This window comes from Mus caroli, unplaced genomic scaffold (assembly GCF_978045245.1).
Source record: "Mus caroli unplaced genomic scaffold, Mus_caroli_1 scaffold_19, whole genome shotgun sequence".
NCBI classification, from domain to species: Eukaryota; Metazoa; Chordata; class Mammalia; order Rodentia; family Muridae; genus Mus; species Mus caroli.
This window is the reverse complement of record NW_028227274.1, coordinates 20585420-20610883: the sequence shown is the minus strand read 5'-3', so window position 1 is coordinate 20610883 and position 25464 is coordinate 20585420. Positions and strand designations below refer to the sequence as shown.

The 25464-nt window shown below is 39.2% G+C and overlaps 1 protein-coding gene across 1 annotated transcript in view; it reads left to right on the top strand.

Moving 5' to 3' along the window:
* The window catches only part of LOC147000232 (uncharacterized), an 86535-nt gene extending 76541 nt beyond the window's left edge, over positions 1–9994 (top strand). The window contains exons 2-4 of the mRNA XM_085833726.1: positions 7627–8039; positions 9141–9208; positions 9976–9994. Of these exons, the coding sequence (XP_085689852.1) occupies positions 7627–8039; positions 9141–9208; positions 9976–9994 (500 nt within the window). The remainder of the gene's footprint in view (positions 1–7626; positions 8040–9140; positions 9209–9975) is intronic.
* Positions 9995–25464: the final 15470 nt, after the last annotated feature.

Here is a 25464-nt window from a genome sequence, read left to right as displayed (position 1 = left end):
CCCAAAATAACACTTATATTTAGACAAAATATGTATATGGATAATCATAGTTGTTTTTATTGTAGTAGTCAAAAACTGAGAAAAATCTGTATTTTTTGACATTTGAATGCCTAAACAAACTATGCCACCATGCACACCACAAAATGCTTATTATCCATAAAATTTAGGTTGTTTTCTGAGACATTCTTGTCTACACAGGCAGATCTCTCTCCAGAGACATGTACTGAACGTACAATAAACCCTGACGTTACATATGGTGTTGTTCCACTTCTATTCCATTCCTGAAATTGCAAAACTGAAGAAGTGAGAACTAAGTTATTCACTTCAAGGAACTAAGAAGGGAGGGGAACTGGAGGAAAGTTGTTGCGGCCACGAAAGGCCAGCAGAAGTTGGCCCTGGTGATGAAATCTGTCTGTCATTTTATCAGTGTCAGAATGTGGCTGTAATACAGTGTTATGGTTTTGCAAGTTGTTGCAAGATGTTGAAAGATTGGGGAGATAGGTAATGGAGCAATGGGTTACGTTTTACCACTCCCTCCTGCACCCGTACACAAGTGCTAATTATCTTACTATAAACAGCTTCTTCTAAGATGTGAATTGGTTACATTCTGACTATGCAAATTATGTCTTTCAGTAAAGAGAATGGTCACAATACCTACTGGACTTTACATGTGTTTATTTTTATAACTAATACATAATAGCACAGCTATTTTGTCCATATTGTGAACTGGCTCCATATACATATAGCTGTTTCAGTTTCTATATAATGCTGGTACAATCAAAGAAGTTGAGTATGTCCAACTCAACAGCTGAGTAGTCTGTACAGTCTGTGTATTGTCCTTGGCCTGTAATGCCTGGCAGATAGGTCATCTGAGCATTCACCCAAATAAAACATCTTTCATCATTCTGTGACTAAAACAGCTCCTGCTGGAGAAAAACAGCAGCTCACACTTCACAATCGCTCTACCCTTCAACTTCTTCACTGAAGGTTTTATATAAGAATACTTTGTTCCTTCTTAGAATGGGGAACAATATACCCGAGGAAGGAGTCACAGAAACAAAGTTCAGATGGAAGGAAGAGCCATCCAGAGATGGCTCTGCCCCATCCAGGGATCCATCCCATAAACAACCACCAAACCCAGACACTATTGCACGGCAAGATTTTGCTGACAAGACCCTGATACAGCTGTCTCTTGTGAGCCTATACCAGTACCTGGCAAATACAGAAGTGGATGCTCACAGGATGGAACACAGCCCCCCTCACCCCCCCCCACCAATGGAGGAGCCAGAGAAAGTATCCAAGGATCTGAAGGGGTCTGCAACCCTATAGGAGGAACAACAATATGAACTAACCAGTACCTCCAGAGCTCATGTCTCTAGTTGCATATGTAGCAGAAGATGGCCCAGTCGGCCATCAGTGGGAGAAGAGACCCTTGGTCTTGCGAAGATTATATGCCCCAGTACAGGAGAACGCCAGGGCCAAGAAGTGCGAGTGGGTGGGTTGGGGAGCAGGGCGGAGGGAGGGTATAGGGGACTTTCGGGATAGCATTTAAAATGTAAATGAAGAAAATATCTAATAAACTACTCTAGTTCTTACATTTTAACACAGAGATCGTAGTAAGTCTACTTTTACATTTAATAATGAAGTAAATTAGATGAAGGAAACTTACTAATTTTATGTGACACCAACTAAATGTATCCACTCAAGTTTTGTTTTGTTTTAACAAGGATGTGATAGAATTGCCCTTTTTGGCAAGGGAGAGTGAGTTAGATATGATCACATGACTTTTCTTAGCCAATGAAATATAGGAACTGTTGAGTACAACTTCCTGGTGAAAGATTATACCAACTGTAGTGTTTAGACATAGTCTCTTGTACCATGATAAAATATAATGATATCCAGGAATTCATATATTTGTATACTTGAATGAGGAAGATGCAGGATAGAATCTCCCATTGACCATTACATATTATAATATTAGCAAGGAAAAAAGTCTTTGTCATCGTTTTCAACCACTGAGGTTTGTATTTATTATCACAGCATAACTTACTAATTCTTCATATTTGATACACAAAACACTATTGTAGGACACCACACTATAGCATTAAACTGTAAATTCTATTTAGTGTTATCCATAGCATTGTTTACTCTAAGGTGTACATACTAAAAAACAAATCAAATGAAAAAATTGAGCTTTGTATATTTTTAGTTATAGTGAGTAAATTACTTATGGTAAATCTACTTAATTTAAATAAATAAGAAGCATAATTTTTCTATGATACCAGGCTTTGTATAAGCAGAGCACACAAAGAGATAATACATCACATACATCCAAGGGATACATAAGTCATGGAAAATATGACTGCTACCTTCAGCCTTCCCAAGAACTTCAAAGAAGAGACAGACTGCATGTGTTCACCATGTGTGTATTCATGCTTGATATTGATTATGTCGGATGCTCAGCAGCATTCACTAATGTTTATGTTTTGATACTAAGCAAATACCTTTGATTGCATTACCATGTTTATGCAATTATTATTTCTCTTTATTAATGGAATTAGGTTAACATTAGAATATAAAATTTTACCTACTTTTCCCCACAACAATTACATTGATTTATGTCAAATGATCACAATGTAAAATTTAGCAAGTCATTTTCATTGTATCTAGATAATTTAATGGAATTGTTTACATTGTACACTCTAGTCTCTTTGAGGTACTCTGCCTAGACAGACACTGGGGGAAATGGTATGGGTGACTGGGAAATCTGAGTTTATCACTGGTCATAGAGGCTCTAGCTATTATGGATGTATCACAAGTATTTGAAACGCTGAGTATCATTCTCTTAACATTGAGGACGTCAGTGTAACCACCATTCAAGTGCTCACATTTTAAATTTGAACATACACTTGATATAAAGTTGGAAATTCCTCACACTCTGTCACTCACCCCCTTGCTGTCCAGATATTCATTTATATACTGCTTTTGTATATATTTAGCTACTAAAAAATGCAAAATTTGTTGATATAAAAATCATTATTTTCTTTCTGTCAAACTTTATTAGAGGAAATAAAGGAACAAATCCCGAAAATTCATGTTTCCCAACACTGATGGAAATGGACCCTGGAACTTCAATACTCAAATGTAAAATTCATATCTAACTCTTAGACTGTGGTTATGAATATTGTTTTTATGCTTCAGGCTTTCCTTCTTTAATAACGAATGATAGATAATTACAATAAAGGCAGAATCTATATGGCTATTTTGTGAAATGGACATTAATTTACTTATACAGAGCATATAGGATAATATTCATCTCATAGAAAATGGGTCAATAAGTAACACAAATATTCTCTCTCCTCTCCTCTCCTCTCCTCTCCTCTCCTCTCCTCTCCTCTCCTCTCCTCTCCTCTCCTCTCCTCTCCTCTCCTCTCCTCTCCTCTCCTCTCCTCTCCTCTCCTCTCCTCTCCTCTCCTCCTCTCCTCTCCTCTCCTCTCCTCTCCTCTCCTCTCCTCTCCTCTCCTCTCCTCTCCTCTCCTCTCCTCTCCTCTCCTCTCCTCTCCTCTCCTCTCCTCTCCTCTCCTCTCCTCTCCTCTCCTCTCCTCTCCTCTCCTCTCCTCTCCTCTCCTCTCCTCTCCTCTCCTCTCCTCTCCTCTCCTCTCCTCTCCTCTCCTCTCCTCTCCTCTCCTCTCCTCTCCTCTCCTCTCCTCTCCTCTCCTCTCCTCTCCTCTCCTCTCCTCTCCTCTCCTCTCCTCTCCTCTCCTCTCCTCTCCTCTCCTCTCCTCTCCTCTCCTCTCCTCTCCTCTCCTCTCCTCTCCTCTCCTCTCCTCTCCTCTCCTCTCCTCTCCTCTCCTCTCCTCTCCTCTCCTCTCCTCTCCTCTCCTCTCCTCTCCTCTCCTCTCCTCTCCTCTCCTCTCCTCTCCTCCCTCCCCTCCCCTCCCCTCCCCTCCCCTCCCCTCCCCTCCCCTCCCCTCCCCTCTTCCCCTCTCTCTGAAACCTCTATGCTGCCCTTGGGCATTTCAGCAGATCTTAGGAAACTAGTGATGAATCAATTAAAATTCTATTTGAGACATTTTGTGACCTTAACCACAACCAAAAAAAATAAAAGCACCATTTAGTTTGAAGGCAATTCTTTCTTCAAGGAAAGGAAATAAACGATGTTTATTAAACCTACATAGATTTTTTGGGAATAGGGAAATAACCAAATAAGGGTAGCAATTTCTCCAATGTGTTTTGAGATGATAGGAGTTCTGCAGTCCCAACCATGTCCACAGGGCACAATGACAGGAAAGCTAAATGACTACCGAAGAGAGACTCATGCCTCTGACTCAGAAAATGATTCAGAAAGCTGCCCTGCAAACACTGCAGAAGAAAATTGGATCAACACTTGGCACATCACTTCTCTACAAATATTGCCACTTTTCATTTATTCCTGGGCCCTGTTTTAACTTCTAGGACCTATCCAGGAATCCCCTAACACCCAGTAAACATCTCATTAGAAGAACATCATTTATTAAACAACATCATTTTTTCCAATGACCTTTTAAAAGCTTCTCCTCTGATGGCCAGTGCTCACACATCAACCCTGTCCTCCCAGTGTGCAGTGCTCACTCCCTGTTCCCCATCCAGCACCAGGCACAAGGGGCACTCTGCTCCCCACCAGGGATAATACAAAAGTTTTCCCAGACCAGAGGGGTGGGACAGTGAATGGGAGGCCAGGTCAGAACCCCAACATTAGATAAAAGTAGCAAGCGAATGCTATTATCTAAAATAAGGATCAGAAGCAAAAAAACTAGAACATTTTTGAATCAGTTATAAAAAGACACTGATATCCACAGGGGATTATGACTTCACAACAATCAGCATTTTATATAAGGATTTTGAATATATCAAAGCATCATGTCAGTATTTAAAAACAATTTTTATTTAGATTTAATTTATACATTTATTTTATTTTATTTTTATTTTCCCTCTTTTTTACCTCCTTATAGGTCCTCTCTCTCTCTCTCTCTCTCTCTCTCTCTCTCTCTCTCTCTCTCTCTCTCTCTCTCCCTCTCTCTCTCTCTCTCTCTCTCTCTCTCTCTCTCTCTCTTTCTCTGTGTGTGTATGCTTCTATTTAAGTTTTTTTATGGGATTCCTAGTGTGTAAACAATAAAGTGTGTCTCTGTACTTATATCTGTTTCTTGAGTTCTTTTCTTTCTGTTTGCTTACTTTGTCCCATTCTGATGTATTAAGTTTTTCTATTGCCTTATTATATTTTACTATTATCCCTTAGAAGTCCGTTGTTTTTTATTTTTTTAATTTTATAATTTCAGGTTCCACTCCCCCAAACCCCCCCCCCACTCCATAAACTTTCCCTCCCAGGTCCCTCCCTCCCTTCCCACTTGTGATTGCTTTCTTCTCTCTTTGTGTTTTTTGGCTAATATCCACTTATTAGTGAGTATATACCATGCATGTCCTTTTGGGTCTGAGTTACCTCACTCAGGATGATATTTTCTAGTTCCATCCATTTGCCTGCAAAACTCAGGATATCCTCTTTCTTAATAGCTGAGTAGTACTCCATTGTGTAAATGAACCACATTTTCTGTTTTCATTCTTCTGTCATGGGACATCTAGGTTGTTTCCAGCTTCTTGCTATCACAAATAAGGCCACTATGAACATAGTAGAACATGTGCCCCTGTGGCATGGTGGAGCATGGTGGAGAGTGGCATAGTTGGGTCTTCAGGTAGATCTAGTTGCAATTTTCTGAAGAACCTCCAGATTGATTTCCAGAGTGGTTGTACCAGTTTGCAATCCCATTAGGAATGGAGGAATGTTCCTCTTACTTTTCCAAGTCCTCTCCAATGTATTCCTAAATTGCAATACTGTGACCACAGTTTGGTGTTCACAAGTAAACTTGTAGACATACTGCAGGGATGGGAGCAGTAACCACTAGAGAGCTGGGTTTTATCACATGTCTACAGATCTTGTTTTCATGATCACGTGATGCAGTTGGACTTTGGACTCTTTTACTTAAAATTTTGAAAGTGTGAGTTTAAAATTATGCCAACTGAATTTAATTCAAGAGAAAGGCAAGAATGAAAGGCAACCCATGAATGTCAAAGTAAGCGAGAAACTTTTATGTGCACAAGCAATTAAATGTACTTCAAAAATAACAGACGAAGACTTACGAGAGACATCTGTCCCCAAAAGTGCATCTTATAAAAGCTCCATGATAAGCTGATGGGATAGCTCAGATGAGTTACTCTCTGAACATGTGAGCTGGGCGGAGCCCACAGAGACCTTTCTTTTCATCATGGTTCATTACAAGCAAGTGGATATGCTTAAAAGTGTGTCGATTTAGAACTAATGAGAAAACTTGGTTTCAGTCTTCATTTCTAGGTAATTGTGTAGACAGTGCATACAACTGGATAAAGCCAGGACATACATAAGTGCCCTCAGAACACAGTCTGCCCTTTGATCAGTGACAGTTGAAAGAGACTCGCATAAGCCTTTTACTTGGCTGCCCAAACCCCTGTCAGATTGATTGCATTAAAGATAATGAAACTTATTAAAAATTCTGCAAAATGAAAATGGTATTCTGAAGAAAATCCTGAGCAAGAAAATCAATGATAGAAAATCTATTCTTTAAACAAATAGACTAAAAGCTTAGAGGCTTCCCCTTAATTGTAAACAAACACATAGCTTGAGCCACCTACATGATGATAGTGATGTCAGTGATAGACCTCGGCTACTGAATTTGAACCTTGCTGTTATGTTACATCCTGCATTGGTCAATCATAATTCTATGAAACTTGGTGAACTGTGTCAAAAGGAACCTATCCAATGGCTATTTGTAATAAAAAGTACAAAAGAGAATTAGTTGTCCCAAAGGTAGCCAATGAAGCGATTCATTTTCTGGAGGTTTTTGGTCACTGAGCATCTCCCCAAAGCTCAGAAGGGCCCTGGGAGGTAATAATGATACAACCCTAAGAAAGCCATGTTGTCTGGATATCCTTGAAGTGAGCGAGGGGAGCCAAAGAGGCTGCTATAACACAACCTATATCTTATGCCAGTGGAAGAACTAAGAAAAATAGTAAACTAAACAACACCAAACTATTTATGTGCAATGTTGAAATAAGCGAAGCAGAAGATAAAAATAGTAATAACAACTACATATACTGCAACAGTATAGATATGTATGTAAAAAGACCGGAAACCACAGTAAACATCAGAAGTGATGAGAGGTAAAAGGAAGGCTATGATGTAAACCTCAACTCAAAAGCTGTTTTTTGAGCAAGAATGGAGCCACTGGGGCTATCATCTATTGTTAGTGTACATCCTACCCCGTCATCTCTCATTCCCCAGTAGCCCCAACTTCCACCCTTATCTTCCCAAAGCCACCAAGTCTCAAGGCCATCCAAGAACAAAATTATAAGGTCAAGCCCTAATGATAGCTCTGCATCCAGTCCCAGCATGCCTTTGCCAGTCTCCTCTGGCTTTGGGCACTGGACAGAGTCCTCTCTACCTCCCACTTTGGGTACCAGAATGAACCTCCCAGCTGCCCTCTGTCCAGCCTAGAACTCCAAAGTGGGCAACAGGCTAGGCAGGCAGGGAGCCCCCGCAGTCCCCACTGCCCACTCTAGCTAAGCGCTCCGCGCGGCCCCGCGTCGCACTGCAAAGCCCGCCCCACGCCTCCGTGGGAGAGACCAGCTCGCGGGTTTCCCGGTCAACCCCGGCCTCCCCCACTCTCCGCCAGACTTCCCCAGCCTCAGTGCTATCCCCTGCGGGGGCCGGCCACGCCGCCTCCCCGCGTCACAACCCACGACGACAGCGACCCCGAGAGCAGATCCCGACAGAACAGCTCATCCCGCGGAGCCGGCGCGGGGAGCGGTGGGCAGCCCCGGTTTCGGGTGGGCTGCGGCGCGGGGGGAATCCACCTGCCACGCGCATCCCGCCGCAGCCGCCTCCGCCCCGCGGGCTAGAGGCGCCGCCCCGCCGCCCTGGGAGGCGCCGCCGCAGTCCGGGTCCCCCACACACGCCGGGCGCGGGCGCACAGGTGGGAACCCCGCGAGTGGGCGCCGGGGCTCAGCCCTTCCCCGCCGCCGCAGCTTCAGACTTTGCCCGGCGCCTGCCCTTGCTAGGGCGCCCCGATCCCTGCGCAGAGGTGGCCGCGAGTCCTGGCGCCTCCCGGGCTCCGAGGCTCCGGGTGAGAAGGGACAGCGCCGCAGCCCAGTCCCAGCTCCCGCTCCTAGCCTCGCACCCGGACCCCCTAAACCCTTGAGCTCTCCCCCACCCCGAGCCGTCAAGGGAGCAGTCAACGTGCACACACACCTTGCAATGGACCGGCGCCTATGTCACCCACTCGCCAAACTCTTAGAAGGTGTCCATCGTCTGCAGGGAGGTGTGGGCCCGGAGTGGGAGCCGCTCTCTGATTATTTAGTAATGTTGGAAGTGCCGGGTCCGCTGCCAGAGTTGTGGGTCATGTGGGCACAGCGGAGGCTGGCTGCTGCCTGTACCAGGGTTTCCTGAGGATCCTGAAGCTATGATCTCATCCTCCTCATCCGCCTCCCCCGCCCCTATCCACGGACGCGCACGCACAGCCCAGCACACACACACACACACACACACACACACACACACACACACACACACGTGCACACCCCCCGCGCGTGCACACATTTACACCGTGTGGCACTAGCTTCTTCCTAGACCCAAATATTTCTCCTGGGAAATACAGTGTTTATACGAGAGAGAGAGAGAGAGAGAGAGAGAGAGAGAGAGAGAGAGAGAGAGAGAGAGAGAGAGAGAGAGAGAGAGAGAGAGAGAGAGAGAGAGAGAGAGGAGAGAATCCTTCCAGATGAAGATTTTTCTCCTTCAAAGCTTGATTTGTGTGCTTTGTTTATTTCCTACAGTTTTCTACCCTCACATGCAAGGTTTTCAAACAGCGTCCGTATTAAAATTAAATATAATGATCCTTTTTATATTGACCCAGATTTTGATTCAAACCCAAGGATTCAAACAATGTAATTTCCATTTAATATAGAGGCAAGGACACGACAGGCTTGACTATGGAATAACAAGCATAGCTTATATGTGTTCAGTGGTTGTCTATCCTAAGCTGCAAAGATTTCCCAAGCATTACCTCATTTATTTACAGAGCATCCTTGCTGAAGAGGTGGCTGAGAAGGCAAATAGTATTGACACTTCAGAGACAGGAAGGCATAGGTAAGATAACATAACCTATATAAGCACTCACAAGTCAATGTCTCACCATAAATATTAATTACACACCTACTCAGAGGTTCCTTATTCATCATAATTAATTCCTAGAAGATGGGTTACTGAAAATAATGAAAATATTATTTTCTGTTTTCTATCAACTGAAATTGGAAATTCATTTTACTGTATGTATGTTTGCATATAATTCTCTTTGTGTGTTTGCATATATCTCCAGTTTTATATTTATATTTAATTTGATTTCTTTTGTATGTGTGCTTCCATACTCATTTGCATTTTTAAATTACCTAGATAGCAATTTCAAGCAATTTTAGGCAATGCATTTGGAGTAGTCACCAATTTCAGAATTGTATCTCACTCAAACCCTTTTACTGCCTGGCATATACGGAGAGCTGTATTATGCTTGAGGTAACTGAAGAATTGCAGTGCATGGGAACTCTTCTCCACCAGCTCACACTGCAATGTGTATTCTGATTGACTGGAGATGACAAGCTTCATTATTTTGGGTATAATGATTCATCACAAAATAGCACGAAACACAGTTTCTCCTTTCACTTGATGATGTCTGTTTCCTGTTCAAATCCTGTCAGTCTTCTCTGTCCCAGGTTTGTCAGCTAAGATCTGGCTCTAAATGGCCAAAGGAACAGCTTTCACCTTGATGTTCCTCAGTGTATGAACCAGGCTTGCACAAAACACCAAGTTTTGTAACTGTAAAAGTTCTCAGGAAAAGCACATTTGGTTATTTTTTTTTTCAGGTGTAGATATCACAATTGAGGAGCAAATTGAAATTCTGCCGATCCAAAGTGAAGAAGAATAGTGTGTGTGAGAGAGTGGTTTTGTGATGGTAATAGAAGAGAGACCCGCCAAAGATGGGATCTGAGTTACACAAAGAAAGAGTGCATTAGTCTTCACCAGCAGAAGCAAAGCAGCTGGTTATCCAATACAAAACGGTCAGCTCTGAAAACATTTGTACAGATAACACTACACAGACTGCACAGGTTGTATTTAGGGTTATATAGGTATGTAAATATATGCATGTAACAACGATTAATGAAAAGAGGGTGCGAATTTAAAGAGAGCAAGCAGAGGTATGGGAAGGGTATAATCATGTTCTAATCTTGAAAAATAAAAACAACAGAAGAACAAGTTTCACGTGAAAATAAATATTTTCTAAATTTTGCTGCATGGAAAATAAATTCAGGACATTGTAGAATTTCTTAGATGTTCTACGTTGTAGATGTTCTCCAATCATCATTTTTGTTTGCTTTGTAATCTCATGGGAATTTGGTGGCAAGGCTACCCAGGAAGTGCTAAAAAGTTTAGTGGAGGTAGAAAATACTCTAGAAGAAATGAATAGGCTCATCTACTAATAAGGTATGATAGGAAAAATAACAATGGAAATCAAGGCAAAGCCACAGTTTAAGAAGAAAAATGGAGACCCCAAAGCACAGAGTACCTAGAAGTGGGTGATGACGATATGGTCTTGCAAATTTAAGGTCTTCCCTGACACTGAAGTAAATTGAAGTAGACACCATCTCTGTGGGTTTGACTTATAAGGAATATGATAATTCTCTTTTCTCTATATGTGCAATTTTTAATGGAAAATATTGTTAAGATTAATTTTATTTGTGAACATATGTATGTCTCTGTGTATGCATGGCACATGTATGTGGATGCCCAAGGAAGCCACCAGTGTTGTGAGCTGCAAGGTATGAGTGCGGGGAACTGAACTTGGGTCCTCTGAAGAGCAGAAGCCTCTCTCACTTCTGAGGCATCTCTTTAGTCCCTATGAAACATTTTTAATATGACTATGAACAATGTCTAGGAATAACATTCTGGTTACATTGACCAGGGGAAATAAACTCCTTTTCTATAATTTTTTTCATTTTTTGGAGAACAGGTTACACCTATTATGAGACTTGCTTGTTCACTATATGTCTAGGCAAAGCTTGGTGGATATGCCTGCTTCTTCAGTATGTGCTGTTACATAGTTGGTGTGTTATAGGCCATATATGATGGCAATTTTATCTGTGAACTGTTATTAACTCATAGGCATACAGAATTAATCATTTTTGAGTATTTCAGACCCACATGACAAGACAATGAATTCAGAAGAATTACTAAGACTTGACTGCTTTATGAATTAGGAGCCCTCACACTGCATAAATGCAGTGTGCTCTTCCAAGCTACTGGTTAGATCTCCAGGGTGAATAGTGTACTAATAGGCCAACACAAACCAAAGAAATAAATCAACTGAACTGTGGCTTATGTTTTGAAGCCACTGAGGTTCCTACCATATTTCTGAAGACAGACATTGTCCTTCTGTGTTATAAAAACTGTTCTGCCTCTTCTGACAGATACTCTGATTTCTTTCTGACTCCCCAAATGTTCAGCAACCTTCAGATATTTTCTATCTGATTAAGAAACCTCCATTGTGGAGTCAATCAGACTTAGGGCATCACATTCTGACCTACCACTGTAGTGTGTGAATCATGTCTTAAGCACTCAAAATTGTGGAACACATTTGAATGTTGTGTTAATAGCAGCAAGGCTATCCCCTCTGTTTCCTTATGTGACATTTCAAAATATATGTGTATGTGTATAAAGTTAATATACATTTGCCTGAGAAACTCTGCAATGAGGCGTGGTCCAGTCAGCTGGTAGGCAGCCAGTTCCAAGGCAGCCGAGTGTTCCCTTATTATTGTTGAGGTCACCTCCCAAGACCCCTAATCAATATGTGAAACTCAAGTGTACTGAGACATATATGCTCTATGCTTTCATTCCTGCACATGACAAACTTATAACCAATTTTCTCCTTTTCACCTAAAGAAATGTTTTGGGACTTTCCTTTGACATATCTGAATTAGTAGTCTAACTTCTTGCAGTTTGGGGTCACTATAAAGTAAAATATGCATTATTTGAAGATGAAACAGAAATGCCTCCTGAACTAATTAGGAACCCAAGTGGTCCACCAAGTGATTGACAAGTATGCAGTACACAGAGGATTGACACAACAGGGTGTCTCACACAGTCAAGTAAGATAGAACGAGGTGGGTGCAATGGTTGCTAGCTACTTTACATGGGTTACGATTTAAACTTCGTGAACTGTTGGTTTATGGAATTGTAGAGTCATGGCTGACTTCAGTTAAATAAAACCATACAAAATAAAATCTCAGGTAAGAGGACAGGGCTCTGGGCCTGTTTTTCTCACTAGGCACTTAAACAGTGAAAGTTTCTATCCACGAGTAACACCTCACTGTTCAGTTGTTGGAGCCTGGTAACCTGCTCAGTCAGGGTCTGTCCTTCGTTGGTCTTCCCAGCTAATACCTTTAGAAAGCTTGCTATTTATCTCTCAGTATTCTCCTAGAACTTGGGTGTATGTGGCCAGAGGGAGAATAAAACTTAAATAAAGGTGTGTGTTCATGTATTTTTGTTTCCTAGTGTTACAATGAAAAAAGTTGCCATTTTAAGTAGCTATACTTCTACCTTAAAAGAGCAATTTATTAAATACATATTATAGTGGCTCCCATCTCTGAGTGGCATTATGCCAGCATTCTCTTATTCCAGGGAGCACTTATTTTCTCAATGGACCATAAACAGAACACAAATGTTTTAGATGAAGTGTTAACGCACAATCACAATGAGGATATATAGAGGAAAACCCTGCTGTTGGATACCATTCTTCAGAAGGTACTTGGAAAGTATCTATGCTAAAACCATGTTATCCTTATTTTTAATTGCTTCTGTGTTGAATTGCAAGTGTGCTGAAGGATATAAAATTTCTCAGTACATGTAACCAAAGATAATATTAGGTAAATCAGGAATATCAACATAAAATAAATTTGATCAATGTAATGAACTCATCCAAATTGTTAAAGACAAAGAAAAGACTGTGCTCTCATTGCAAATAAATCAATTCAGTTATTACTTATGTATTCTAGGGAGATGTCAGATGTTTTGGTGATCATTTAAATAAAACCTAATCAATTTAGAAACATCAAAGAAATAGCTACAAAATGAAAACTCAAAACAATTTTATATGTGAAATGCCTTGTGTTTTTTTTCCTATTGATGTGATTCACTCTTGAGAGAAAACAGCTGGGAATTTTAGACAGTATCTTAGATAGTGCAAACTGTTCTTGAACTTGCTATGTGGTCAAGGATGCAACCTCAAGCCCCAAACCCTCTACTTCTTGAATGTTTGGGTTACAGATGTGAATTACCCTGCGCAACCAGTGACTTTTAAAATATCATGTAGAAAACAGCCCAAATATCTGCAGCCTGGCAGTAGCTATATCAACCAGAAAACTTTTTAATTTGATAGAAAATTCTTGCTGTAAATACCAGGTAACTTATTTTATCCTGAGAAGCCCTATATTTTATGGAAAGCTATAGAATGAAAGAAGCTAAAATTGTGATAACCTAGTTATGTTCTTCAAAATTCAGTAATAAATATGCACATAGCATGTACATATTTCATCTTCTTATGGAGGAGACTCTAGGGGACGTCTAATCAAAGTGTAATCCTATGAGGAGAAAATACAGCTTTGGCATTGAGAAGCATATGTGGGAATCATTGAATGATGTACAAAGACCTATTTTCAGGGTATGACCATGCTCAGAAGTCATTGGCCAACAGGAAACGATATTTTGTGGGTTTTTTTGTTTGTTTCATATTACTTTGAGCATTCTTTTGTCATATTGATGTTTTGCTTTGTGTATTTTGTCTTCCATTTTGTGGCTTTTCTGTGGTTTGTCTGTATATCTTGGATTTTTTTGTTTGTGTGTGTGTGGGGAGGATCTGGAAGGAATTGGGGGAGGGAAAAGCATAATCAGAATATATTGTATAAAAATGTTTTTCAATAAAAATAAATGAAATTTAGATGACACAGCCATGTATGTATAAAGGTGTTATTTAACTAGGTAATAGGTTAAATACTTTAAACTAGGAGCTTTTCTTTTTTTTTCTGATTTATCTTTTTATTTAAATTTTTTTAGGTTTACTTACTTTATTTTATATACAAATGTTTTGCCTGCATATATGTCTGTGCCCATGTGCATGATTGGTACCTGTTGAAGTCTGAACTGTCAAATACACTGGAAATAGAGTTAGCACAGTTGTAAGCCACCATGTGTACACTAGGATGTGAACACAGATCCTTTTTAAGAACAGGGAGTGGAGCTATTTCTTCTTGTTATGTTTTTAAACTCAATAGCAACAACATTGCAAGTTCTATGGCTTGTATTTCAGTCTCAAATATTTGGAGAAAAGACATCATTAAACATAGTTTATAGTTTACATTAAAGGAAACAGTGTATTTAAAGAATGACTAGCTTAAGGCATATATTCAGTATATGAATAAGATAATCCATCCCAAATAATTACTTCTTTTTTTCTGCCCTAATTCCAAGTGTATTCTCTAGACTAAATTACACATCCTCTGGAGAAACTCATGAATAGATACTATCTAAAATCTTATGTTAATAACAGAGACATTTCATGCCTGTTAGACACAGGGACTGTACCATTTTTATTCATCACTTACACATTCTATAGAATCTATAGTTCCATCAATACCAAATATCTGCTTTCATAATTAAGTAAAAATGTATAGTTTTGATATGACATTGCTCTGAGTGGGAGAGTAATTTTTCTATTAATTATTAATGTATTGAAGGTTTTCATTTTAAAGTATGTATTCCTAGACAGCATTAAAGCTATGTGTAATAATTTAAAGTTTATATGTAATTTCTTGCTTTATATTTATACATACTCAGACTTTATCGCATCATACTGTTTTCTGAGTAGCCCTTATGATTAATATGTATATATTAAAATGCCTTTTAATAAACTCTAATTCTATCTCCTACTAGCTCATCCTGAGATCCTTTGTCTCAATTTAACCTGAGCTTAGGTTTCTAAAAGATTAAGGAAACTTGTCAGACTGCTCTGGGCAACAGGGTAGGGCTGTGCCCCCATCCTTGCTGTCATGTTTTTGTTTTTTCAATTACATTAAATGCACCACTTTATTGTGTGTCCTCTGAAATTTCTGTGCAAAACAAATAATTTAGAGCCCTCTGGGCCAAGCCAAGCTGCCCCGAGCAGCCTGCCATCCCAGGGGGACACCCATTCTCCCGCTGCCTGTCCCCCACCTCCACCAGACTCCTAGACCATACAGGGTTATGTTGTCCTCTGGGAGGCTCCACTCAGATGCTGACTCAGACAAAAGACACCCACAGCCAAAGAGTGGATAGAGCTTGGGGAAGAATAGGAAGAAGGATTGCAGCCACGGAGAGGATGGGAACTTAACAGGGGGACCAACAGAGTCAAGTAACCTAGACCCTTGGGATTGTCAGAGTCAAACCACCAACGCGAAAGAACGTGCACGGGTCTCTCTGCTCGAATGTGGCAGGTGTGCTGCTTGACCTTCATGTGGGTCCTAAACAACTGGAATGGGGGCTATCCCAGGGGCTGTCGCTTGTATGTGGGATATGTTCTTTTAACTGGTCTCCCTTGTCTGGCCTCAGTGGGAGAGGAGGTGCTTAGCCTCGTGGAGTCTTGGGGTGCCAGGGTGGGGGAAATGCACGGGGGCTCCCACACCTGCTAGGAGGAGAGGAGAATGGGGATTGTGGGAGAGGGTGACTGGGACGGGGCAATGAGGAGGATGTGGAGTGAATAAGTGAAATAAATAGAACTGAATTTAAAAAATAAGTAATTGAATCCATTTAACTAATTTCTGTCAAGATTTTTCTCAATTCTTGATTTTTACCAGTTTGCCTATGATGTGTACATGAGGATTATTTTTTCATAGTTTTCTTTCTGGGGCTTACTGTAATCTATAATAATATGTTTCACAAATCTTGGAAACATTTAAGTGTAGTGTATGAACGCTTGTCTATCTCATCCCTCTCCTTTTAAACTAATCACTTGCATATTAAACCATTTACTCTTGCCCTGCAGAAGAACCCAGTGAATTTGTATATTTTCCATCTATTAAGATCCTGCTATTTATGCTCACTTGATGAGGATGCTCATCTAATACTCAATTTACTATTATTCATTTGTATCTACTTATTTATCTATTTAACAGTCTTGTAAAAACTACACACCAAATAGAAACAATGTATACACATGGAAAGAAGAGACATTATCTTCATTGATCTGCAGCTCAAATTTCTCAATAATATTCCCAAGATACTACAATGTACCACAATCAAAGAAGAAACATCACAGGGTCCCAGAAAGTACCCATGTGTGTTTGAGACCAAATATTTCGGGGCTGAGAGTGTGCTTCAGTAGCAGAGTGCCTGATGTGTGCAAGGTCTGTGTTAGCATCCTCAGTATCATAAATAAAATCATCTAACAAATACCTTGGAAAACAGGTTCCTCCGAGCTTCATATGTAATTTCCTGAACAATATTTAATTGGGGATGTGGAGAAGGCTTATATATTATTATTCAATAACAAACGAAATTTTAACAAATAGACAACAATCAAGTGATTGCAAAGTTTTGCATATTGTAACTGATCATGATGCCATATCTATATGAGTGGAATTCTGGTTTCCAGGTTTTTAATGTTTTATTTGTGTTTGTGTATACATTTGAGTATGTGTTTTTTTTTCTGTCTATTTGTGTATGCACGTAGATCAGAGAATGGTCTCAGTTGAGAATTTTTCAGATGCCAGGCTTGCTTCTAAAAATATTTTGTTTAACATCCATACATGAATGTAATGGGTTTTGATCAAATCTATCTCTGCATTCCCTCCCCTTCAATTCCTCCCATACTCCCTCGACCACATTTTCCTCCCAAAATAATATGTCTCTGTCTCTCTTCACTCTATGTATCCACTCAATACATTTGGTGCTACCTGAATGTGAGCAGGGGTGCTGGATTATCTCCTGAAGCATTTTAACCCACCCCAGTGCCTTTTTGAAAGACAAGGTCTCACTGTGTAACCCTGGCTAGCCTCTTACTTACTATGTAGAGCAGATTTTTGTCAAATTCAGAAACATCAGACTGCCTCTGTCTCTCTAGTGCTGAGATTAAAGGGATGTGCCAACATACCCAGATTCAGCTTGATATTTGAAGCACAGTAGTCTGTGTTTGGATTTGAACTTGATGAATAGGTCAGACAGTCTCTGAGATCTTCTTTCTCTGCTTCTGCTACATCAGGACTCTGAGTGTACACCAGCATGCATGGCTTTATTAGGTGGGTTCTGGAAATCAAACTCAAGTTCTTGTGTGTGTACATGCATTCTTTTGTACCTGTTTGTGTGTGTGTGTGTGTGTGTGTGTGTACACTCATGTGTGTGAATAACATTGCCAACTGAACAATTTCCCCTCCCATACATTTTGAGTCCTTGAGTCCTTATACACCTGGCATAGGAGCTCAGGAAATGTCACTCCTGTTTTCTACATAGTAAATCAAACTAGTTTGATCAGTTCAGCTTGCTAATGTTTGAGTATACACTTAGTTATGCAGCCCATCTTTGGATCATAAATTTGGTTCACTCTTTAGATTTTTACCACTGATCTGCTCTGTTAACTGAGCTAGGTCATAGGATATTTTCTACTATTGCTTCTCTTTTAAAATCATGATTACTGCAACCAAAGGATACTTTAAGTGTCTTGATAAAAGCTTCCTACATAAAAAGGAGCTAAGCTCTGTCAATTCAGAAGACCTGGATTACAACATTTTAACAATGCACAGACATAAAAGAGATATTTCTAAATGAAGTACTCTTGAGAATAAATTAAAAATACCACCAGCAATACATACAAATGACTAGGACCATTTTTCCTCTAGTGTAATGTCCAACCTTAAACCTTACCTTAACATTTTCTGTCTTTTTTAAGCAATATTTTATTTCAAATTAGAACGGATATGTCCCTGGTTTCTCATCACCTAGGCATGTGTTTTCCACTGTGCACAATATATTTTCTCTCATATCTGCTTAATGCTTCACATCTTTGTGTTTTTCTCTTCCCTAGACACTTTCCATGTGAAACAATTGAAATGTAACCGCCTCCCCCAGCACAAAATCAGCCTAGTACTGTCCTCTCTCTATTAGCCTGGTGTGTCAGCTAGGTGCACCGGGCCCCTTTGTTCTCAAAGCTTTTACTCTGAATCTCGCTGACATCACCTTGCTCGAGCTATCATTAGCTCACACCTATTCTAGAAACCATCCCCTGTATTGATTATCCTCCTGAAGCCACTCACCTTTTTTTCATCCCTAATGTTTAACACCAAGTCATTGCCTTGAAAAACCATTATAGTTTTAAAACCTTGCAAGAATTCTCCCTTATCTGTAGAATGGATCATAGATGCTTGAGCTTCATAGTCAAGTATCTTTATAATTTGGCTGCCTCCAGCCATACTGTGAAGTTATACATCATTCTGACTTGAACATAAATCCTCTCCCATCGTCTCTTGTCTCCATACACGTATGTTGTTTTTCCTCCTTGTGTTTTTGCCATTTTTCCCTATGTTGTTCCTGTGAAGACAAACTTAGAGGAAACTAAACCCTGAAGCAATTGAGGCTTTAGAGTTAGTTTCGCTCAGGGTCTTTCTGCTTATACCATTTTAGCACTGTAGAAAAGAAAACTCAGAAAATTTCAGTAATTTTCTAATGTCTGTTGGACACCATTTGGAGCAACATTGCTGAAAGTAAGTTATTTTAGAGTTTGTGGTTCATTACCCAGCTAACAAATTATATAATTTTATATTAAATTAAAGATTCCCTAGGTTTAATAAATATGACTCATTTGCTATTTCAAGAAAATTTCAGTGAAGCCAGGTTTCCTACATATTCACTAAACTTGATGTTAATAAGCGTTGCACTCACTTTTTATTGAAAGATTTTTTTTCTGGTCCCAAGTAAGAGTTCATTTTCATAACTCAGTAGGATCACAGTTACAGACCAGCCAAATGCAGCAGCAGCACCTTGAGTGGCATTTTACAACTGCTCAAACTTTATTAGTATGTAGCTATGTGGTTAAAATTAAATAATCATAAAAATAGGTCTATTTTAAACTAATAAGAATAGCTCCTTCTATACTGTCTAGAGAGGAAAAAAGGATTATTCTCCTATAATGAGGAAAACAAAGTTTGGCAAACCCAAGTATTCTTCATTGACATTGCAATCACATAAGCCTGGTGATATTTTCTCATGCAATATTTTATTAGACACGTATTACTATAGAAATCAATTGCCTGCAAGTGTCATGATTTTGTCTGATGAGTGTAGAAGAGGTATGACTTTTAGGCAACTGGTATACTGTGTTTGGAATTTTAAGCACACAACGTTTGTGTATATTTGATATTAACATTTTAGAATTTATGGACATAATGCCTCCAGTTGACAATGTATAATAAAGCAGTATGTAAAATGTCAGAAAATAATCAACACTAGGAAGATAAAGATACTTGAAAAATGCTCATCTCAGTGAATGTCAGCATGGCAGGTCAGATGCCACTTGCTCTGCACTGAGATGGTATTATTGCACTGCATATGAGTTTGTGCTACAAATGGCAGGGGCAAGGGAATCAGGCACATTAGTATTTCTCATGTTTATTGACTGTGCAAATTTTTGAATCAATAAAACTTATTGAAAATGGCTAAGATTGCTCATGCTGTCAAACAGGGACCTAATGGAAATCTATTTCTAGGAAAATAAAGGAATTTGCATAGCTATGATGTTAATCTTAATTATCAACTTGATTGAATACAGAAGCAACAAAGAGACACACCTCTGGGTGTGGCTATCAGAGTATTTCTGAATGATTAACAACAGGGGTGGGCAGGAACTTTCCAGTGGTGACCTAGATAGGAAGACATATGAGGGAAAAGCAGTGATTATTGTTTGCTGTGATGGTTGATCAAGGTTGTTGACTTGACATATCTGGGAATCGGGAGCCTTAACTGAAGTCTTGCTTCCATTGACATGGACTATGGGCACGTCTTTGAGCAGTTTTTTAATAGCTAATTGATATAGGAGGGCTTGGCCCCCTTTGGGTGGTACCATTACTGGGCAAGTAGACTTGGCCTATAAGAAAGATATCTGAATGTGAGAATGAGAGTAAGCCAATAATCAGCATCCCTCCATGGTTTCTGCTTTAAGTTTTTGCCAAATTGTAGTTTCTGCCCTATGTGGTTTTTGGCCCTAACTGTCTTTAATTATGGTTTATGACCTGAAAGTTTAAGTTAAATAAACCATTTCCTTCCCAACTTACTTTTGGTCAAAGTGCTTTATCACAGCAACAAAAAATAGCTAAATAAAACATTGCCCTCACTTCTTGCTGGTAAGTGTGCCTATCCTGTTGTTGCTGTTGCTGCTGTTGCTGTTGTTCTGACATCAGAACCCAGCTTCTCAGGCTTTTCAATGTGGATTGAAGATCAAGGATTTTTCAGGGAGCCAAAAAACATTCAGTGTCATATTAGGACTGAAGTGTGATCCAGACTCCTGGACTGAACACATCAAGCAGCCACTTGGTTCTCAGCTTCTCCAAAATGCTGACAGACATTTTGAACTATCATGCAATTTAATAAGTTTCTTTCATACTGTGGATTCATTCTATAGATTCTGTTTCTTTAGATAACCCTAATATAGTACCCAAGTCCATGACACATGCTACAAAAAGTGATGGTTCTCAGGCAGCTAGTGGCCACAAGCAATAAGTTCAACTCAAGTCCATACTTTTTACAGATAATCTAATCATTATGTTTAGTGAGTTGCAACACTGATTATCCTCCTAGTGATAAATGTACTATAAGGAGACTCAACTACATTTGGGTGTACTGTTGAGAACACTGTTTAGTTTGAGCCTGGAATTATTAAACTGAGAACTAATTACACAAACCCCAAACTTCTAAAAGGATATTTACAACAGATTTGTTCATAATGGCTCAAAACTAGTTACAATCCCTTCATACATACACACACACACGCACACACACACACGCATACATATTTACATATGGATACACATGGATGCCATCCCATTATATATGGGTACAACATTCTCCTCTTCCATTTCCCAATAAGTTATAACCTCATTTGGATCCTCAATAGATCCAGGAAAATATATCAATTATACATTCATATATACATATACACACATATACACATACACATATATACACATACATGTGTGTGTATGAATGCATAATTAATGTCAGGTCTTGGATCATCAGAATTGAGGTTGTAATTTATTGATGAAGGGAAGAAGAGAAAGTAGTACCCATATACAATGGAATAGCATCCATTTCATGAAACAGAGAGTCATTCGAATTATGGATGAGCCTAGAGGACGACATATTAGTGTAATCCAGATACAGAAAACAAATACCACATGATTTCACATGTGAAATACAAGTAATTGGGACTATAGAAGTAAAGTATAGACTAGCATTTACCAGCAGCTTGAAGAAGGGGGTACGTAGACAGGGAAAACTCAGTTAAAGGTCCAGTTTTAGGAAAACAGAAAGAATAAGGATTAGAATCCCCTACAGAAAATAGTGACTATAATTAAATATAATGCAATGTAAATTTCATATGTTTTGTAGGCAAGGTTGCATTGAATGGCAGTGGCTAACCTAGAACTAACTGTATATATCAGGCTTACTGACTGAGTTGTTGGAGGTTTAGTGTGGTCAGATGGGAGACTGAGTATTCATGGAAACTACATTTTGAGGGAAACACAATTTTATGAGTATTACTTCTATATGTTCCCACACCTTATGTCTCTAGAAAGGAGAGAAGGAAAGATATCACTGTGCAACACACCTGCCTGCATGTGCTTATAACAAAGTCTCCTCTCCAGCAGAGCCTCTCCTTAGCTGGGAGAGACATCCCTCCAGCTCCACATCAGCTTCTGCTAAGCATTCTGACTTTGGGAAAGCAAGTCATGGTGATAGAGACACATACTGTGTTGGGCACAGCTCAGATCTATATGCCTAAGAATGATAATTTTGTAGAATGTGCAATTTCCATGAAAGACCCCAACTAATGGGCCATGATGGTAAAGATTAGATCATTTGAATTTGCTTGCATCTACCAAAGAAAGAGAATAAGTATTAATAATTTGCTATAGGAAGTGGGCAGTAGGTACTAATGGTTTTCTCTGTGAGGTCTAGTGAGTGTTTAAAGAAGAAATGAGCTGAATAAGGACAAATAGACATGCCAAAGTGGGTCAAGAAAAATTTATGAGACCTCAATCCTACACAAAGACGTACAAATTACTAAGGAATACTGAGAAGAAAATCAATAGTCTTCTCCAGAGAGGAGCACACCAATTGACTATCCAATAGCAAATCTCTGAAAGCACATATATAAGCAACATTATACAGGCAAGAAGGTTATATTTAGGAACCATTATGTATATACATATAAGCATGTAACAATAAATAATGGGAAAAAAAGCCATAAATTTGAAAGAAAGCAAAGATGGGACTATGGGAAGTTTTGGAGGGAGGGAACGAGAATGAAATTATATAATAATCTCAAGAAGATAAGGAAGAGGAAGAAGGAGAAAAAGGAGGAGGAGGAGGAGAAGAAAAAGAAGAAGGAGAAGAAGAAGGAGAAGAGGAAGAAGAAGAAGAAGAAGGAGAAGAAGAAGAAGAAGAAGAAGAAGAAGAAGAAGAAGAAGAAGAAGAAGAAGGAGGAGGAGGAGGAGGAGGAGGAGGAGGAGGAGAAGAAGAAGAAGAAGAAGGAGGAGGAGGAGGAGGAGGAGGAGGAGGAGGAGGAGGAGGAGAAGAAGAAGAAGAAGGAGGAGGAGGAGGAGGAGGAGGAGGAGGAGGAGGAGGAGGAGAAGAAGAAGAAGAAGAAGAAGAAGAAGAAGAAGAAGAAGAAGAAGAAGAAGAAGAAGAAGAAGAAGAAGAAGAAGAAGAAGAAGAAGAAGAAGTAGTGGTGGAAGAAGAAGAGGAAGAAGAAGAAGAAGAAAAGAATGTGTCAGTTGTTGACTGTCTGGCCCAGGAAAAAGAAGCAGAGGAAATACTTGATAAGTCATTAGCTGAGGCCAACATAGTCTTCTAATATCAAAACCCATTGAAGATTCATTACTATTGAAATCTACATTTTAATGCTCTAGAAATTTTATTCATATTTACTTCAAACTGAAAAATCAATAGGCAAATGAACAAACTGTGTACATGCATGTAAAGAAATAATTATTCATTAATAGAAGGAAATAAGCTATGAAGCTAAGAGGACCTGGGCAAGTCATTTGTTTGTTAGTTTTCTGTTTAACTATACTTTGTATTGTTTAAGAATTTTTACAATGCACATAATGGTTTTGATCAAATTCATCCATGACCTCTTCTCTCTCCCTCCATGATTCTCCACCACATTTTCCTCTCAATTCCATATGCTTTAATGTATATTACATATTTATAGATGTATTTTTATATTTAATATATAAAATATATAATATATTTAGTTTTTGAAATTATAATTACAACATCCCCTTCTCTTTCTTCTCTCCATTCACCCTCATGTAATATCATTTCTCTCTCTCTCTCTCTCTCTCTCTCTCTGAGATTTTAAACTCACTGAGCTCACTTAGTGAGCTTGTATGTACATGGGTATAATTAGGTGTCAGCATGTCCTATTCTCTGAGATCTGTCTTTAGTTGTATATGTAATGAACATGTGCTTGCTACGTTTTCTATTTATATATATTCTGACTTTTTTCTTTCATAAGTACATCAGTCATATTAGTTTTATGGCCCCACTCTAGTGACTCTATTTAAATTTATTCACCTTTTAATAGTCCTTCCAAAGACAAGAGCATTGTGGGGTGCTAGAGGTTAAGACATCCACATGTGGTTAAAGGCATGATAATAATTTGCAAAGGCAGTATAATTTTGTAACTCCATAACCTGTATGTGTTAACTGAGAGAGTGAGAAAGGAGCAGGGGGTTAAAATGCAAATAAGGACCTGGAGTTGAGATTCTCTGATTTAGTTCTTAGACTGAGAAGGCCTAGTACAGGGCAGTTCTGTTTGAGTTAGGTGTGATGAGCAGACTGATCCTTAGGTCCATTTAGAATCAGGTGATGTATTGGGTGTGGCCTAGTACAAGGAAACATCTCCCAGTCTTGTCCTGGGAGACTAGTTCTTATTCTAATTTTTTCCTATGCTCCCTTTCCTCTGCTAATTGTATGCCAGAAGGTAAGCAACTTTCATCCACAACCAATCTCACCATCAGGGTGCTTCACCCAAGGGGGTCGAATCCTCTAAAACACTGAGTAAGTCTTTCTTCCCTTAACTTGTGTGTGGTTGCTGTCCTCTAGAGTAACTGAGAGAGTAAATGACTCTGGATTATCCAGAAAGGCTCAGTTTAATTATAGTGTTCCTTGAAGGGGAAGGAAAGCAAAGCTGAAGGGGTTGGGGATAATCGTGACAAAATGTTGTCATAGCTTCTATAAAATAGAAATTCAAGGACACATCACAACCTTAAATGTGGAGAAGGAGCCTCACTCTATTGATCCACCAGGAAGTTCTGGACACAGGATTAGAACAATAACAAAATTTTGTTGGTTAATGTAGAGTGATTTGTATAGAAAGAATACAAAAAAAAAATGTAGACACCATTTCTAGAAGTAATTACTGGTAGCTGCTTATACGTGGATTATATAAGAGACAGAAATAACAATTGTCTCTACAAGTACTATCTGTCTACTGTTATCTAAGTTATGTTATCCTATTATATTTGTTTATTAACTAGAAATGAACTTAGTTGGATAGAATATTAGGTTATTATTAACATGTCTGTAGCAGAGACTCTGAGCAGAGCTAAAGATTATAAACAGAGCATTTAAAATTAATCAGGCAGGCTATACAATATTGGATTAATAGATTAACATGTCTCATATTTTTCTCATTATTTTTTTCAGATTGAAATGTCTAGTATTAAATGCAGTTTTAATATGTCACTGCTTGGCTGTACTGGAATTCAAGCTTCCTCTTAAGTATTGAATCCCGAATCAGATCTTACATCGAGAAAATGTCCTAGTTGATCAAGTATAGAATTAAGAGTTGATCCAAGTGCATACAGATTATGAAATGTTCATGAAAATATTGTGGTTTCTGATTACTTTTCTCCTGATAATCCTAAATGAGTGGCAGGGCTTAGATTCCAACCTTTCCCTGTTTCTAGTGCTTAAATATAATTTTCCTCCTGATATAACAGGTAGTTAACAAATAGGAGCCTACATATTTGTAAGACTTTGTTAGTTTCCTT